The sequence below is a fragment of the Papaver somniferum genome, unplaced genomic scaffold (assembly GCF_003573695.1).
Source record: "Papaver somniferum cultivar HN1 unplaced genomic scaffold, ASM357369v1 unplaced-scaffold_57, whole genome shotgun sequence".
In the NCBI taxonomy this organism is placed as follows: Eukaryota; Viridiplantae; Streptophyta; class Magnoliopsida; order Ranunculales; family Papaveraceae; genus Papaver; species Papaver somniferum.
The window spans coordinates 5,044,871-5,060,348 of NW_020648415.1; the positions used below are offsets into that span (position 1 = coordinate 5,044,871).

Genomic DNA, 15,478 nt, shown 5'->3' on the forward strand with positions numbered 1-15,478 from the left:
CGTGAAAAAGACTAATTACCTTGGTAGCAGTACGAGAAACATAGTCGTACTCTGGCAAAATTGAGTTGACGGAAAATGGTAGGAGTCCTGCCTAAAATACCAAGGGAAAGTCCAACCATATATCTTCCATATCGACTGGCTCGTAAACATTGTCCGAATCGGAAAAGAGACATTAATGTTACGTAAAACAACATCTTTCTTCCTCAAAGATATATGCTAGATTTTAAATGCTATATTCGAAAATTATAATTCTCAATGGTGCTTTTGTAGTATTACTAATTGAGAATAAATAGGATGAAAACATGAAGTATTAAGAAATTAAATTTTCTATTATTTAGAAATTTATCGAGAATATATATATATATTTAACCTAGGCACCTAATAACTAATTATATTTTACATAGGATTTGGAAAATTTATTTTGGGATTATAACAAAACAAATCCTTTTTTAACAAATACAAATATTCCATTACTACCCTATTATATCTTCTACTCTGCTAAATCTCTATCTTCCCGGTTCAATTAAGAACTAGTAAGATCAATGGTGTCAGATCATTAATTTTTCTCTCCTTTCTCTTTCTGATTTTGTTCCCTCTAGAATTGTTATTTTTTTGAAGCTTTTCAGTAAAACTATCTATTTGTGAATTTCCTTAAAAAATAAATAAATCTAGTTGTGAATAATTTGGATCTTGTTATTCATTGTTCCTTTTTGATTTTTCATCTTAATAGAAAGCTCAAAGAAACCGTCTTAACCATTTTGTTCTATTGTTCCTTTTTGATTGCCGGAAAATCACGAGTGGATCTAACCTTCCTTGTACTATTATATGCTTTCTTAGTTGGAACCAATTTATCAAAATTCTTCTCAGATTTTAATGGTCTTTAATAGCATAATAAAAAAGAGCAAGATTGTTTTTCTTCTTCATAGTGGAGATTAGAAAAGAAGACAACTTTAAAGTTTCAATGGTTAAATTTGAAGAAGCATGTTAATAAAGATACAAAAAATATGCAAAATTCAAAAGTTACTTCGGGCATTTTAATTTCAAAGAAGAATAAAACGAAATATAGTTAGAGAGAGACTTAAAGTAGAACTCTCCAAAGTGATACTAGTACTTTAACGACAAGGGTAATCATGAAACATCACATATTCACATAATAAAAAAATATATTAATATATTAGAAATTCTTAATCATTAAATATATTTGACATACCAGTAAATATTCTTAAACATTAAATAAATGGGGAAAATTATTTGTTGCCCATTTTATCCTTTTTTTTTTATATTCAAATCAAAACCCACCAATAAAATTAGACATTTGAGAAGCCTATAATCAGTTTAGTTTACAAAAAATAACCTTTAGTTATTTATGGAAATTAATCATATTTTAGGTAAAAATCTTTGTGGAAAAAATCCGGATACAAACTAATCCAAAAAGATCAAACTTCACCTTACTCACAATGTAGCAAAATATAATTAAATCCGTTATTATCTCAAAAAAAAATAAAAAATAAAAAGCGATAGTTGGTATTATCACGGAAACTATAAAATTTATCTCTTAAAAACAAACTACTTATTTAGAAAATTAGGTTTTATACTTCTAGGATTGAGTTAAATTAAATCGGATCACAATGAGAAAAGCTTGCATTCACCCGCATAAAATGGTGTTTTCATCTTTTCCTCTAGTTATGTGAACGGATGAGAGGTAGTTAATGATGATAAGACACATCCGTGCGTTATTGATCAGGAAAACCATAACAAAACTAATACTCTCTCCGTCCTAAATTATTAGTCCGCTTTGACTAAGTCAAGATATTAAGGAGACCGGAGAACTGTACAAAACTACCCCTATTAAATGTTATGTTATTACCAAAATTGAAAGGAGTATACGAGTTATGCAGTGTGTAAGATAAATAAATACTTGGTAATTTTATTATTTATAGAAATGTTTAAATAGCAGATAAAAATAAAAATCTTTATGGATTGATTTAGTAGATTTGTTTCCTATTGGGGAAGATATCATTTAAGATTTTAGATTGATTATATTACAAATAATTTTATAATTAATAAAAGTTGAAGGGTAAATTTGAAAGTTTGACTAAGAGATATGACTATAAACAGAAGCTGTTCAAATGTTGGAATCTATTAAAACTCCATATTAAACAAAATTGATACAAATACCCAAAAATTGATACAAAAACCCCAAACAAAATTGTTTTCATCAAATTCTATGATGAAAATAAATTTGGTTTCAACTTAATTTTGCGTATTTTTTTTTATCATGAAACCAAAGATTTTAATGATGAAACCAAATTTTGGTGGTACTGTTTCTGGTTAGTGGTGGTGCTTTTTATGGTGATGTTAGTGGTGGTGTTGGTTGGTGGTGGTGCTTTTTATGGTGATGGTAGTGCTAGTATTTGTTGGTGGATGTGGTGTTGGTTGCTAGTAGTGGTAGTTAGCGGTGCCAAAAACACCTTTGGGGTTTTTGTGTTACTTTTGTTATTTGAGATTTTTGTGTTACTTTTGTTTTGATGGTTTTTTGTGGATCGATAGTGACACCTTTGAGGTTATAACTCGCGGCCCGAAACCATAATGTAAAATTCAAGTTTTACCAAGTCAACATAATATTTTTAGAAAGTCATTATATTAGATATCATTTGATAACACGGTAGACGTTTGACTCATCTTACTGGTTACTCTCTCCACGACATTTGACTCATCATATTTCGATCCCACACATATAGCATGTTATCTCGTCTAAACCAGGATGAAAAACTTTTACTAATCAACACCTCCCTTACACCAACTTCTAACCATGTTATGCACACCGCACTTCTGCCTCATCACGTCTATCACAAGGAAAATGAACTTTTTTGGGGACACTTGGGAAATACAAGGAAATTGCATCCCATAAATTGGAAGAGAGCATGCAATAACAAATCAACAGTAGTCCTAGGCATTAGAACTAGCGAAACAATGAACAAGGCTCTAATTCTCAAAAGGCTTTGGGCCATTCATGAGCAACCAAACTCTTTATGGTCCTCCACCAGCACAGGTAAGTATTTCTCAAACTCTTCCCTTTTACATCCTGTTTTTGTTACTTGCTCTAACCCTAATCCTCTATGGAGAGATGTCAATAACTTGCTGTCTTTTTTCAACTTGGGATTGTTTCACCAAATAAACTCTGGAGAGCAGACAAACATATGGTCTCAACAATGAATCCCATGAGTAAATTCTTTACCCAACACTTCTTCTCAAAACCTGCAAACTGTCTCCCAACTAATCAACCCAACAACAAACACATGGAACATCCAACTCATCCAGACCATCACTGATATGGATACCCCATTAAAAATCATGTTTGTACCTCTACCCTCAAACCCAACTCCTGAAAAACTCATCTGGTACCCTACAAAAAATGGAAGGTACTCTGCTAAATCTGCTTATAGACTATTCCATCAAAAAATCAATCCAACCCAGAACACCAACTCACATCACTTCATATGGTATATTCCTTGCACTCCAAAAATCCAAATTTTTATATGGAAAACCCTAAACAATGGGTTACCTACTAAAGAATTGCTTCATCATAGACAAATCATAAATACCCACATTTGTCCTTGCTACGATGAGTCTCCAGAAACATTATATATCCCACTTGTTATTCTTGTGCCCTGAAACCATTTTAGTGTGGGAACAAGTTGGGAATTCACTGCACCAAAAATATCCTAACAATCCTCTGACCATTACCCCTCTGACCAATGTTCAGAATCTGTTACACTCTATTCACCCACAACCCAAACTTCCGCCAGATTTGATAACTCACCTGTGTTATACCTTATGGCACATATGGAATCACAAAAAAAAAAAAATTATGCTTCCAACACATCTATGAACCACCAAACATCACCATGCATTTAATTTCTAAAGGAGCCACTGAATTCCAATGGGCTCAACACCATCACCCACCTTTACCCCCGAGGCTTGACCCATCAAATCACAACAACAACACCGGAACCATGCACTATTATGCTTCAGTAGGTTGGAACCATCCTCCTACAGGTACCACTAAGCTATACTATGACGGAGCTTCAAGAGGTAACCCAGGCTTTGCTGGAGCAGGAGGCGGTGCTTCGAAATGAAAATAGCAAAGTGTTTTGCGCGATAATAGAACCACTTGGATTTAGTTCAACGATTATGGATGAGACGAGAGGAATGGTAATTGGGATGGAACAAGCTTGCATTATGAATACCACATCTCTAATTATCGAATCTGACTCGTTGACTCTTGTATGCTACCTCACCACCAACACTTCTCCACCATGGCACATCCAACCTCTCATCCACAAAATCAAGTTTTTATTGCATCAAATACCAAATTGAGAGATATTTCATGTCTACAAAGAAGCAAACCAAGTTTTCGATGCTTTGGCAAACATCGCAACTGACAAGACGCAATCCCTCGGACACGCATCAACAACACACATTTGGACTGATATGCACCCTCAATTTCTTAACGATCAACTTGGAATGACATTCCAACATGTACTCAATATTGCTTAATTTTAATAAAATTAGTTTGGTTTCAAAAAAAAATGTTATTTTGGGTATAAAAGCCCCACAGAAAACACCCATTACTGATTTGCCGTTGTCAACGGGTTTTCTTAAAAAAAAAATTTTGTTAATAATGTATAATTAGTTAAGGTTGATTTAGTCCATCTGAAAGTGTAAAAACTTAAATCTAGATTAAAAGAACTATTTTTAACCGTAGATCTTATTATTTTGGGCTATACATATATACCATCTTAATGATGGGTTTATGGAACAGAGAGGAATCAAATTTGGGTTCCTCAAAAATTTCCACTTAAATAAATGGTGTATGCATGGATGCATAGGTTAACAATTGCTTGTTTTAAAACATAAATTTACTCAAATTTAAAATGTGTTTAATAGCAATTAAGTTTTTTTTAAAAGAAATTAGTTTTTGTTATAATTATTTTGATCGTTTCATATTTATGGTTTTAGTGGTATTAACTACACCATAATTACTCAGAGTTTCATATTCTGGAATCAATGGTGTTAATTATACCATAATAACATTTGATTAGATATGTGTCAAAAGCTTTTAATATAAAATCCTATTTTATTTGTTGGAAAAAACAAAAGAGAGTTGAGTTTTCTTTATATTTTGGTTTTTAACGGAAAAAGAGTTCTGGTGAAAGAAAACTTTCATCATTTTTTTTATAAGAGTAATTCTGAGCAAGAATGAAGGTGCAGAAGTTTCACATCCTCTCACATCAAGAGTGGTTGTGTAAGAGAATGAACTCGGCTGTTTTATCCATGACGCGATAACGATGAACTGCTTGCACAATCTTGGGCAGAGCCGCGAAACCTTTTAAAGAGAGCGACCTAGTCTGCGATTCAACCATAATATTTGTTTTGTGTTTGTATTTTTTGCGGGCATAATTCAAGAATTGTTCCAACAATTATAAAGCATTCTATTCCGCCATAGATATCAAAAGAAAAACGATTGCCGAAACGCGATAAGTATCATTGTTTATTGAATTATTAACTATATAATTTTTATTAGCGATTAATACGATGCTTGGAATTTTAGGTTACTTGATAATTAAAATTTAATTTTGATGCATGATCATAATATACCAGAGTTGTAATATATTACGAAGTTTTCTATGCATCTCTTTAACGAAAATGACTTGGGTTTAGAAATGTTTACCAGATATATTAGACATCCTGAAGATCATTCACGTCAATTTTTGGATTCTTTTAAGTCTGAATAGTATTTTTCAACCATGGATTTTGTTTTTGTTAACCTCTACTTTGTATTAACTAAAAATATACTGCACCACATAATTGAATAATGGAAGTTTACGGGTAACTATACATGTTAAGACAAAAACCTCTATGTTTCAAACAATTTTTTCAGTCACCAAAGTAAACAAAATAGAAGTAAGAACAATTTGTTATTTTGTTGGTTTTATTGATCATACATCATACACATATATATAAAGGAAGAGGGTGGTATCTTCTAGACTTGTTATTGTGCTTGCATTTTCATTATAGAGAGAGAAAGAAAGAGACGACATGCAGCAGATGGGACACCACTGCTGCAGTAAACAGAAAGTTAAAAGAGGTCTTTGGTCCCCTGAAGAAGATGAGAAACTCATCAGATGCATAGCTACTCATGGTCATGGTTGCTGGAGTTCTGTTCCCAAACTTGCAGGTTATTATTATGATTTCGTTTTTTAGGAATTTTACATAACTTGTACAACTTCCTTCTTAATTTAGTCTTGTTCATAATTTTTGACATAATCCTAATCCTTACAGGGCTTGAGAGGTGTGGAAAGAGTTGTAGATTAAGATGGATTAATTACTTGAGACCAGACCTAAAAAGAGGTTCATTTTCAGCTCAAGAAGAAAGAATCATCATTGATGTTCATAGAATTCTGGGAAACAGGTATTCATAAATCTAAAAACTTTACAAGAATATATAAAACAATCAAAGTCATAATGTTTACTTTTGAATTAACAGATGGGCTCAAATAGCGAAACATCTACCAGGAAGAACAGACAATGAAGTGAAAAATTTCTGGAATTCATGCATTAAGAAAAAACTAATGGCTCAAGGAATAGATCCAAAAACTCACAATCTTAGCTCTTCTTCTACTTCTGGTTCCTCTTCTTCTTACAACAGTGCATGCAACAATATCATTAACCATCACATATATTTACAGCAACCTACTTCCTCAATTTCTCATTCTCATCAATATCATCATCAGTTAAATTCACCACAGAAAATAATGGTGATGTCCAGAGACTACCCATCAATGGATATGATGAAGAACACTCGAGAAATACCTGCCACTTTTAATGTAACGCCGGCTTCACCCGTACAACAACCTCGTCCTGATCGCCCTCTATATGATCTTGTTTCCATCCCTTCAACCAACTTGAACTATTGCCAAAATAATAACCTTACTAATAGTAACATTAATCATCTTTCTGTTAATGGTTCTACCAATTTAGAGAGTTGCGTTTCATTAATGGATACTGGTAATATTGGTCATAAACCCATTTCATATTCTTCGTTGGTGTATCCATCGTCGGATAATGGGTTTGAACAGTTTTCATCTTCGGAAGAGCATTGCATGTGGGCTAGTGGCGGTAAGGGTGAATCCTTTGAGGAAGCAGCAGTAGCATTGCAGCCAACACAACAGCTATCGGATTGTGAAGAACGATATAAACAAAATTATCAAAAACAACGACAAGAGCAAGAGAATGTTAACGTGTTAACGCTTGTGGAAAATCCGTTCGAATTCGACGAATCCGATGAAGTAACCGTAAAGGATATTAGCGCAGGCGACACCGACAAAAGGGATCAGATTAATTCATTATCATCACTTAATAATACTAACTTCTCAAATTTTGATTTTGAGTTCATAGACTCTACAATTATGTCTTGTGGCATATATTCGTATCATGCATTGCAGAATTAAGCTAGGAATAAGGACAATTTCTCTCTCTCTCTCTCTCTCTCTCTCTCTCTCTCTCTCTCTCTCTCTCTCTCTCTCTCTCTCTCTCCTGTTTATCTGTTACTGTTTCTTGCTATCTTTCTATTTGCAACAAACACACAGTAGCTAGAAACTGTGACAGGTTTCTCTGTTTCTTTGTCTTCAGTGTTATGTTTCAGTTTTTTCTTTTTTGCTGTTACAATTTTATTCCTTTTGGACAGTACAACAACATGCAGTTACTTACAGGCATAACATTAACTTTTAAGTTATCCCCTAGTTTGCCAAATCCGCCTTGAAAAATTGCCGATACATCCTCTCCGCAACATCATTAATTAAATAAAAAGACGCAAAAAACGATATCCATTTTCGGGGTATGCACGATTTTTCGTATTTTTCGTTGGCGTAACTGCTTTTCAAGTACTCGCGGTTGGATTGTCTGAATTTCGTTAAATTGACCTCAACTCTATCTGTCTCACACCGAAGAGGAAAATCTGATCCTCGATTGACATATTTTTCCGAGACAACCCTTGAACTCAAATTAATTAGATGATTTCTCTAGATCGATCTTCGTCTCAATCCTAGAAGATGTTAGTGTCGATTTCCCAACAAGTTTTAACGCCTTTGATGAAGATGGTGGCTCAGAGATTGATGATAAATTAGTTGGATTCTGATCTTCTTCGATCAGGTATATGACTCTGAATCCTGATTGTTACTTTATGTGTTCAAAATTAAACCTTCCCCGAAAGGGAAACAAAATTAAAATCCAAAATTACTCCCTCCGTCCTATTATACAGGCGAGTTTAAAATTTTTGTAGTCTCATTAGATATGCGGAGTTCTAGTTCCAAAGCTTTTTTTTCCACCTACACCCCTGTTAATGATACATGGATATTATATAAAAGTGTTTTACATGTGAGATAGAGATAGTACATGAAATAATATTTGTATTGGAACAAGGTAAGAATAAATTAGGAAAGTAGAAAATTTATGAATACTAGAAATTTTCTTATTCTAAGAGAATACTACTTCTCCGCCTATATCATAGGGACGGAGGGAGTAGTTCTTTTTCTCGATTAGGATATTTTTATTTTATTAATATTGACGTTGGTTTATAGCTCTTTTATAAGTAGTATGCTTGGAAAATTGATTGATTAATTCACGAATCAATTTGATTAAGATAACTAACTTCCAGTAGAAATTCATTCGTGTTTTAACATTATCAGCAAAATTATGAATGATTCTCACATTCTTTATGAACGACAATGGAACCGTGTTCGGCAAAGAACAGGTGGAGCAGTTAAGTATTTTTGTGTAGTTATTGATGAATGTTTTGTTTTGGTTTGTCTACCTAGTGGGTTAAATAAACTTGGAAAATGAGGACTTTGGTAAGAAGGTAGTGGAGACAACATAAGCTAATCTCCAGGTAGCCAACAGTTAACATCGATTTTTCATATGGTCATGCTTTAAAAGAATGGATTGTAGTCGTTTACGTGCTTGGGATATTCATCACATCCCCATCAATGTTATTATCTGGAACATAATGTTATATTAGACTCTTATGTTCCAGTAATATAGGATACATGAGTTTTCAACTCTCTCAGTGTAAACACTTAACTTCAGCTGTGAAGTGTCGTACTGGCAATTTTAGCTATTTTGGAATATGTGGCTTTTCTACTCTCCACTATTACCATAAATCTCCAGCTAGTAACTGCCACACTGCCAAGAATATAATTATGACAAGAATGGATACTAACCTAGAGTTTTTTACGGTGATACTAACCGGTGGATCTTGAGATTAAGAGTGTCGTTCAGGTGCATTTTAATGAATCTTTGAAATTTTAACAGTTCTTTGGAGTCAGTTTTCAATGTTCGGAACAAAATATTCATTTATTGTAAAATTGATACATTGGTTTGATGCTATTGAGGAACCATACTTGTACCCCAGGATGTGACAAATGTCTGGGGAAGTGTCTATGTTTTGTGGTCTACGTTTATTATATTTCTTAACGAGTCCTTGGGTTTTAATGGTTCTTCAGAACTTAGAGTGTTCTAGTGATTTCAAGGATATTTCAGTTGAGTGAACCTAATACTAGTTCTGGGTTGCTATTGCCAACATCTTAGAACGATTTCCATTAAAGCTGCAGCAATTCTTGAATATCCTTGTATTTTGTCGCTTACGTAAATTGTGCATCTTAGATTTTTCTCATTGTGATTTACCAGTTCTTAAGTACCTATTGTGTTCTACTGATTTGAACAAAACAAATAAAATTAAAGTACAGTTAGTGCTACTCTTGACATGGTATTAGAAAGTAATTGTTGTTGTATACATCTTTGTATAATTTCAACTTTCCACTGTAACTGCAACTTTTCTCATCTGTCTATTATGATGGGAGATAGAAATGTTCATTGATTTCACCCATATAATTGACGTCACTTTGAATTTTTAATATTAATATGCTTTTTTCATATCTGGTAACAAATCGTGTATTGTTTTCGCTTCAAGGTTGACCACGATGATGACATGGAAGACATCATAGACGATATCCGTAATGGTGGAGCAAAGGGTGGAATTGGTTGCACCCCAAGAGACCTTTCTAAATCTAAACTAGAGCGTCTTGGGTTTCATTGATAACTGGAGCAGAAAAACTCATGCATGAAAGGGGCAGTAAGTGATATAACTGGAGCCATTAAGAATTCGAACAGTATTGATATCCCATCATTGCTCAAACATAAAGAAGAAACTGGCACTCTAAAGAGCTCTGGTGGAGGAGATGTCATGGATTCGGAGGAGTTACTCGTATATGATTGCAATGTTTTCGTTCCTTGTGCTTTAAGGGGAGTTCTAAACACGTTTGTTCTTATCTGCACAAACCTCTTTTTCATTGCTTAAGTCATTGGTGATAGTCTCTCAGAATGTCATTGAAGTTAACTTCCTTCGCAGGAAAGAACAAGGTAACATTGCTTTATCTGATTTTATTTTGTTGTTTGCTGTTATACCACGATTGTGATATTAAATTTCAGTAATATAGACTTTGTTCATCTCAAACAGAAAAGGCATCTCTAACAAATTAATTGATGTGGTTAGAGCTTCCTCGTTGTTGCTTCTCACAAAAATTACAGTGTTCCCCCCCGCCCCGCCTCACCCCACCGTGAGCGGTCATCTAATTATTTTTGTGTAGTTATTGATGAATGTTTTGTTTTCGTTTGCCTACTTATAGGTGGGTTTGATAAACTTGGAAAATGAGGACTTCGCTAAGAAGGTGGTGGAGACAACATAAGCTAATCTCCAGGTAGGCAATAACATCGTTTTTCATATGGTCATGCTTTAAAAGAATGGATTGTAGTCGTTTATGCGCTTGGGATATTCAGCACATCCCCATTAAGTTTTCAATGTCATTGTCTGGAACATAAGAGTCTAATATAGGATACATGAGTTTTCAAGTCTCTAAGTGTAAACACTTAACTTCAGCTTTTAAGTGTCGTACTGGCAATTTTAGCTATTTTGGAATATGTGATTTTTCAACTCTCCACTATACCATAAATCTCCAGCTCACTGCCACGAATATAATTATGACAAGAAAGGATACTAACTTTTACGCTGATCTCTGTCTTACCACATCTGACCTTCGTCATGGGACAGTCCAGAGACTCAGGGTTGCTGAGCTTCTGTACTCTTCCCTTGACAACCTCTACTCAAAGCTGCATTGGAATCTTTTAAAAATCAACAAGTTAATAACTTCGGTCATTGTTTTGTTGTAGGTGAGTTCAGAACAAAGGATGAGAAAACACTCTCTTCTGCGAGAGTGGAGATGGAAAACAAAATTTAGATGCAGTATAAGCAGTGTTGTGTGATCTGATACATCGAGAGAACAACTTTCTACTGCACTTGCAGCTATGGGTCAGGAGAGCCTTGGTTTCAGTCATGGTTGTTACCCAAGTCACCTCTAGCTATATGTCATTGGAATCATGATGGTGTATAATTTTTTTTGTATGTGCATGGTTGGACTGCAATTGTAAAATCTATTCGGTGTTAAATGAAGGACATTTACGGAAACTAAATCAACCTGTACGGCTCATGAGATACTGTGAAACGGCGGACAGGTTTTGATATTGGAAAACATGTGATTTTGGTTGCATATATATAGTTCTATGGTCTAATTTTTGTTTTTGACAAGGTTCTTGTGTGCAGCATAAAATGGATCTGGCACAACTTTCTTTTTTTTCCCGCTTCTGATATTTGTTTATAAGATTCTAGGGAATCTTAGGCAGTGAAATTTAGGTTGCCATGACTTAACAGCCATGACCATTTGTGTGGCATTGGTGTTAAACGCTCTATGGACAGGAGACGAAATGCGCACGCAACGATGGCTGCGACCAGGGGAGGAGCCAGTGTATTAGCAAGGGAGTGCAGTTGACACCCTGCCCAACTGGCTCCAAAGCCCAGATATTATAACAAGTTGGGTCTTAAGCCCATTTCATCAAACTTGCACCCCAGAATTTGGTTACTTCCCCTTAGTTAAAGAACCATTTTTTGGGGACTACTAAAAAGAACTCTGATTTTGGGCATACCAAAATCTTCCTAGGCATACAAAGCACTAGTCCTAACTTAGGTGACTTTATAAGGGGTATCCTTTGGGGTGGTTCAATTACCTATATGCCCTTAAATCCTTTAAATTACTAATCTATCCCTAACCCTAATAAAAAAACCTATAATCAATAAAGCTAAAATCAGTTTCATTACCAAAATCAGTTTCATATCTCTAATCCCTTCTTCTCCCTCCTCCACAATAGCCGAACCCTTCTTCTTCTTCTTCCTTTTTTTTCATCGTATCATCGTAGAAATTTAATCGTCGATTCGTGAAAATTTAGTCGACGATTAAACTCATCTATATAATGGGTCGTCGTAAGCCAGTATCTCGTTCAAATCGATCGACTGAACAACCTATTAAAGAATAAGAAGATTTAGAGAGTGAAGAACAAACTAAAAATCAACCACAAAATCAACCGGAAGAAGAGATTGAAGAAGAACCAACTCCGGAAATGAGAATAAGAAGGTTAGTTCTACAAACCTATCTCGTATTTGATGTTTTAGATTGGTTTGGTCGATTTAATTTGTCAAATTCATGTTTCTGCGGCGGTGACAGTGTATAGTTCAGCGCAAAACAAATCTTAGATGTGCGCCGAGCTGTTCTTGAAACTGAACCCTGAAAGTGCATATGAACGGCTCGGCATAAATCTGAAATTCGTTTTGAGTCGAACTTAGTGACACAGAGACTTATATTTAGGATCGGCTTATTCGATGGTGTTAGTTTTGTGCCGAATATGTTTTGTGAATTTCAGAAATTTTTCATGTGCGTAGGATCGGCTTGTATGGTAGTATTAGTTTTGTGCCGAATAAATGTTGTTTGAATTTCAGAATTTTTGCATGTGCTTAGGATCGGCTTGTATGGTTGTATTATTTTTGCGCCGATTAATGTTGTTTGAAATTCATGAATTCTTCATGTGTAGGATCGGCTTATTTGTATGACACCATTTTGCGCCGAATAAATGTTTCAATTCATAAGTCTAGATTCGGCTTATTCGATAGTATTAGGGTTGCGCCGAATATCATTGTTAAAATTCCATATATTTTACAAGTGTATAGGATCGTCTTATTTATATGATAATATGTTGCGCCAAATACATGTTTGAGTTCATAATCATAGATTCGGCTTACTCGAAAGTATCGTTTGTGAGCCGAATATATAGGATCGGCTTATAATTGTTTTGTGGTATGAGCCGAACCTGAAAAAAAAACTCTGGTATTTTTTTGTTGTCAGGTTCGGCTTGCAGTGAATTGTTATTATAAGCCGAACCTGACAAAAAAAACTCTGGGTTTTTTTTTGTCAGGTTCGGCTTATAATACTCGTTATGTGATAAGCCGAACCTTCGCCTGTGTTCATGGTTCCAGTTTGCAGAAAACGACACGTTTCATAACTAAAAAGTAAATCATTCAAGTATTTCGTTTTGATGGGTACATTTAACTACAATTCTAGTCAAAATATCATCCTCATCTTACACGAAAATCAAAAGACACAAAATAAACGGATAAATTTATGAAACATTTTTATGGAGATCCTAAACGAATCTCATCCTCTTCACCGACCTCATTCTCATCATCTTCACTGACCTCATTCTCATCATCTTCACTGACCTCTTTCTTAACATCTTCATCCTCATCACTTGAAAACGTAATTACTTGTCCACTTGGAGGCTGCACATGCAAAGATTTCCAAAGATCCATTTCCGTCGCATAATTTGCACACCAATCCATCGCAAAATTAGTTTCCAATCTAGGCCAAAAGGCTACACTCATCAAGGGTGGTAATGGGCAACCGGGTTTAAGTTTTAGGCCGATAAAATGACAATTTTGAACAAATCCAAGAACAAGTCTTTTATCCTTTACACCATCATTGCAAGGTTTTGTTGGAGGCGCGTAAGTAAAGCTACTACCCGCCCATACGAAACAATGTAAGGCGCAATTGAATGGCTCCGCTATTAAAAACCCACAAATGGGCATCGCCATCCAATGTTCTTCGGTAATGATAAAATTCCCATGCAAACGACGTTCAAATGCAACGTAGTCCGCTGCCACCCCTGCATCTTTTCTTGGACCTGTTCTCATCATTGTCTTATAGAATTCTTTGTTTTTACGTAGGGTTTGTAACAATCGTTGCCGAATATAGTTCACTTCATTTTTAGGGGGCACCGGATTATTCCCTTCCATAAAAGGACCAAGTTGTTCCGCCATGACGGAATAACCACAATTTCCATCGCCTTGCACGTCGTCCATTGCTATAATATGCTCATGAATTATTGGCGATAGATGTTCCAAGTAGTTATCGTATATAAAATTGATAGGCCTCATATACTTACCGGACTTATCTCTTTTGGGTCCTCTCATCCTACCAATTTCATGTACGGTCCTTTTCTCCTTTATCTTAGTTTGTGAAGGATACATCTTAGCCTTTCCCTTGACATCCTCTTTACTATCCTTAGCTTGTAACGGACAATCATTATCATTCACCCTCTTTGTTACTTGTTTCCGATTTTTGAATACTCGGACGACCTCGTTTTTTTGGAACTTTGACTTCTTCCTCCTTCATCAACTTCTCAATTTCTTTCTTTGCCTTTTCAAACCTTGCATCATGGTACTCAACGCCGGATGGATTCCTTTTATTAGCCAATAGTTCCTTGTTGGCTTGTCTAGTTTGAAAATTATTCATTTTCTTACTCTTCCTACCTTTCGGGTCACTCTTCTCAGGTTCCAAAATATTTTCTTGGGTGAAAGGATACATGACCGGCATCATGTTGTCCCATAGGAATTTCTTTTGAGGTCCGGACATATTCCTATACATCTCCGCTAATTTTTTCCCATTTGTCGTGTCCCATATCTCTAGATCATCCTCATCGTCTTCGGTTGGGAGAGGATCGAAGCTTAATTGTTTCCAAAAATGATCAATATCCTCAAATGGTATGATACCATCCTTGTACCGAAGTAGGTCGTGGCGGCATGGAAGTCCCATAGATTTCTTCATTGTACAAACACATTCTTCCTCCAAGTTGGCGCCTAATGTCTTAATCAAATCCACTTCTTTCATCAACAAGTCGATGCATAGATGGGAGACTCTATAAGTTAATTCCCGTAGCCAATTAGTACCATAATTCTTGTGTCTAAACATAAGGTAATGCTCGAACGCGGTTTTAATTCTTACAACATCACTTTTGAAATATTCATCAATTGCATCAAAAACCGTGACAAATGTGTTAACACAACCAAAAAGGTTCTTCTTCAACCGATAATGAGCCGACTCTACCATACTTGTGGCTTGGTTGTCGAAGTGTTTGTGCCGATTTGTGAAACAACTCACGAACCTTTCTTTATTAGGTTCCAACACATCTTTGACCAAGT

The 15,478-nt window shown here is 35.2% G+C and overlaps 1 protein-coding gene across 1 annotated transcript; it reads left to right on the forward strand.

Moving 5' to 3' along the window:
• The first annotated feature begins 6,111 nt into the window (after nt 1-6,111).
• On the forward strand, nt 6,112-7,514 carry LOC113343342 (myb-related protein 308-like). Its single transcript, XM_026587566.1, has 3 exons — nt 6,112-6,241; nt 6,346-6,475; nt 6,551-7,514. Exons 1-3 carry the CDS (start codon nt 6,112-6,114, stop codon nt 7,512-7,514), a joined length of 1,224 nt encoding a protein of 407 aa, XP_026443351.1.
• The last annotated feature ends 7,964 nt before the right edge of the window (nt 7,515-15,478 follow it).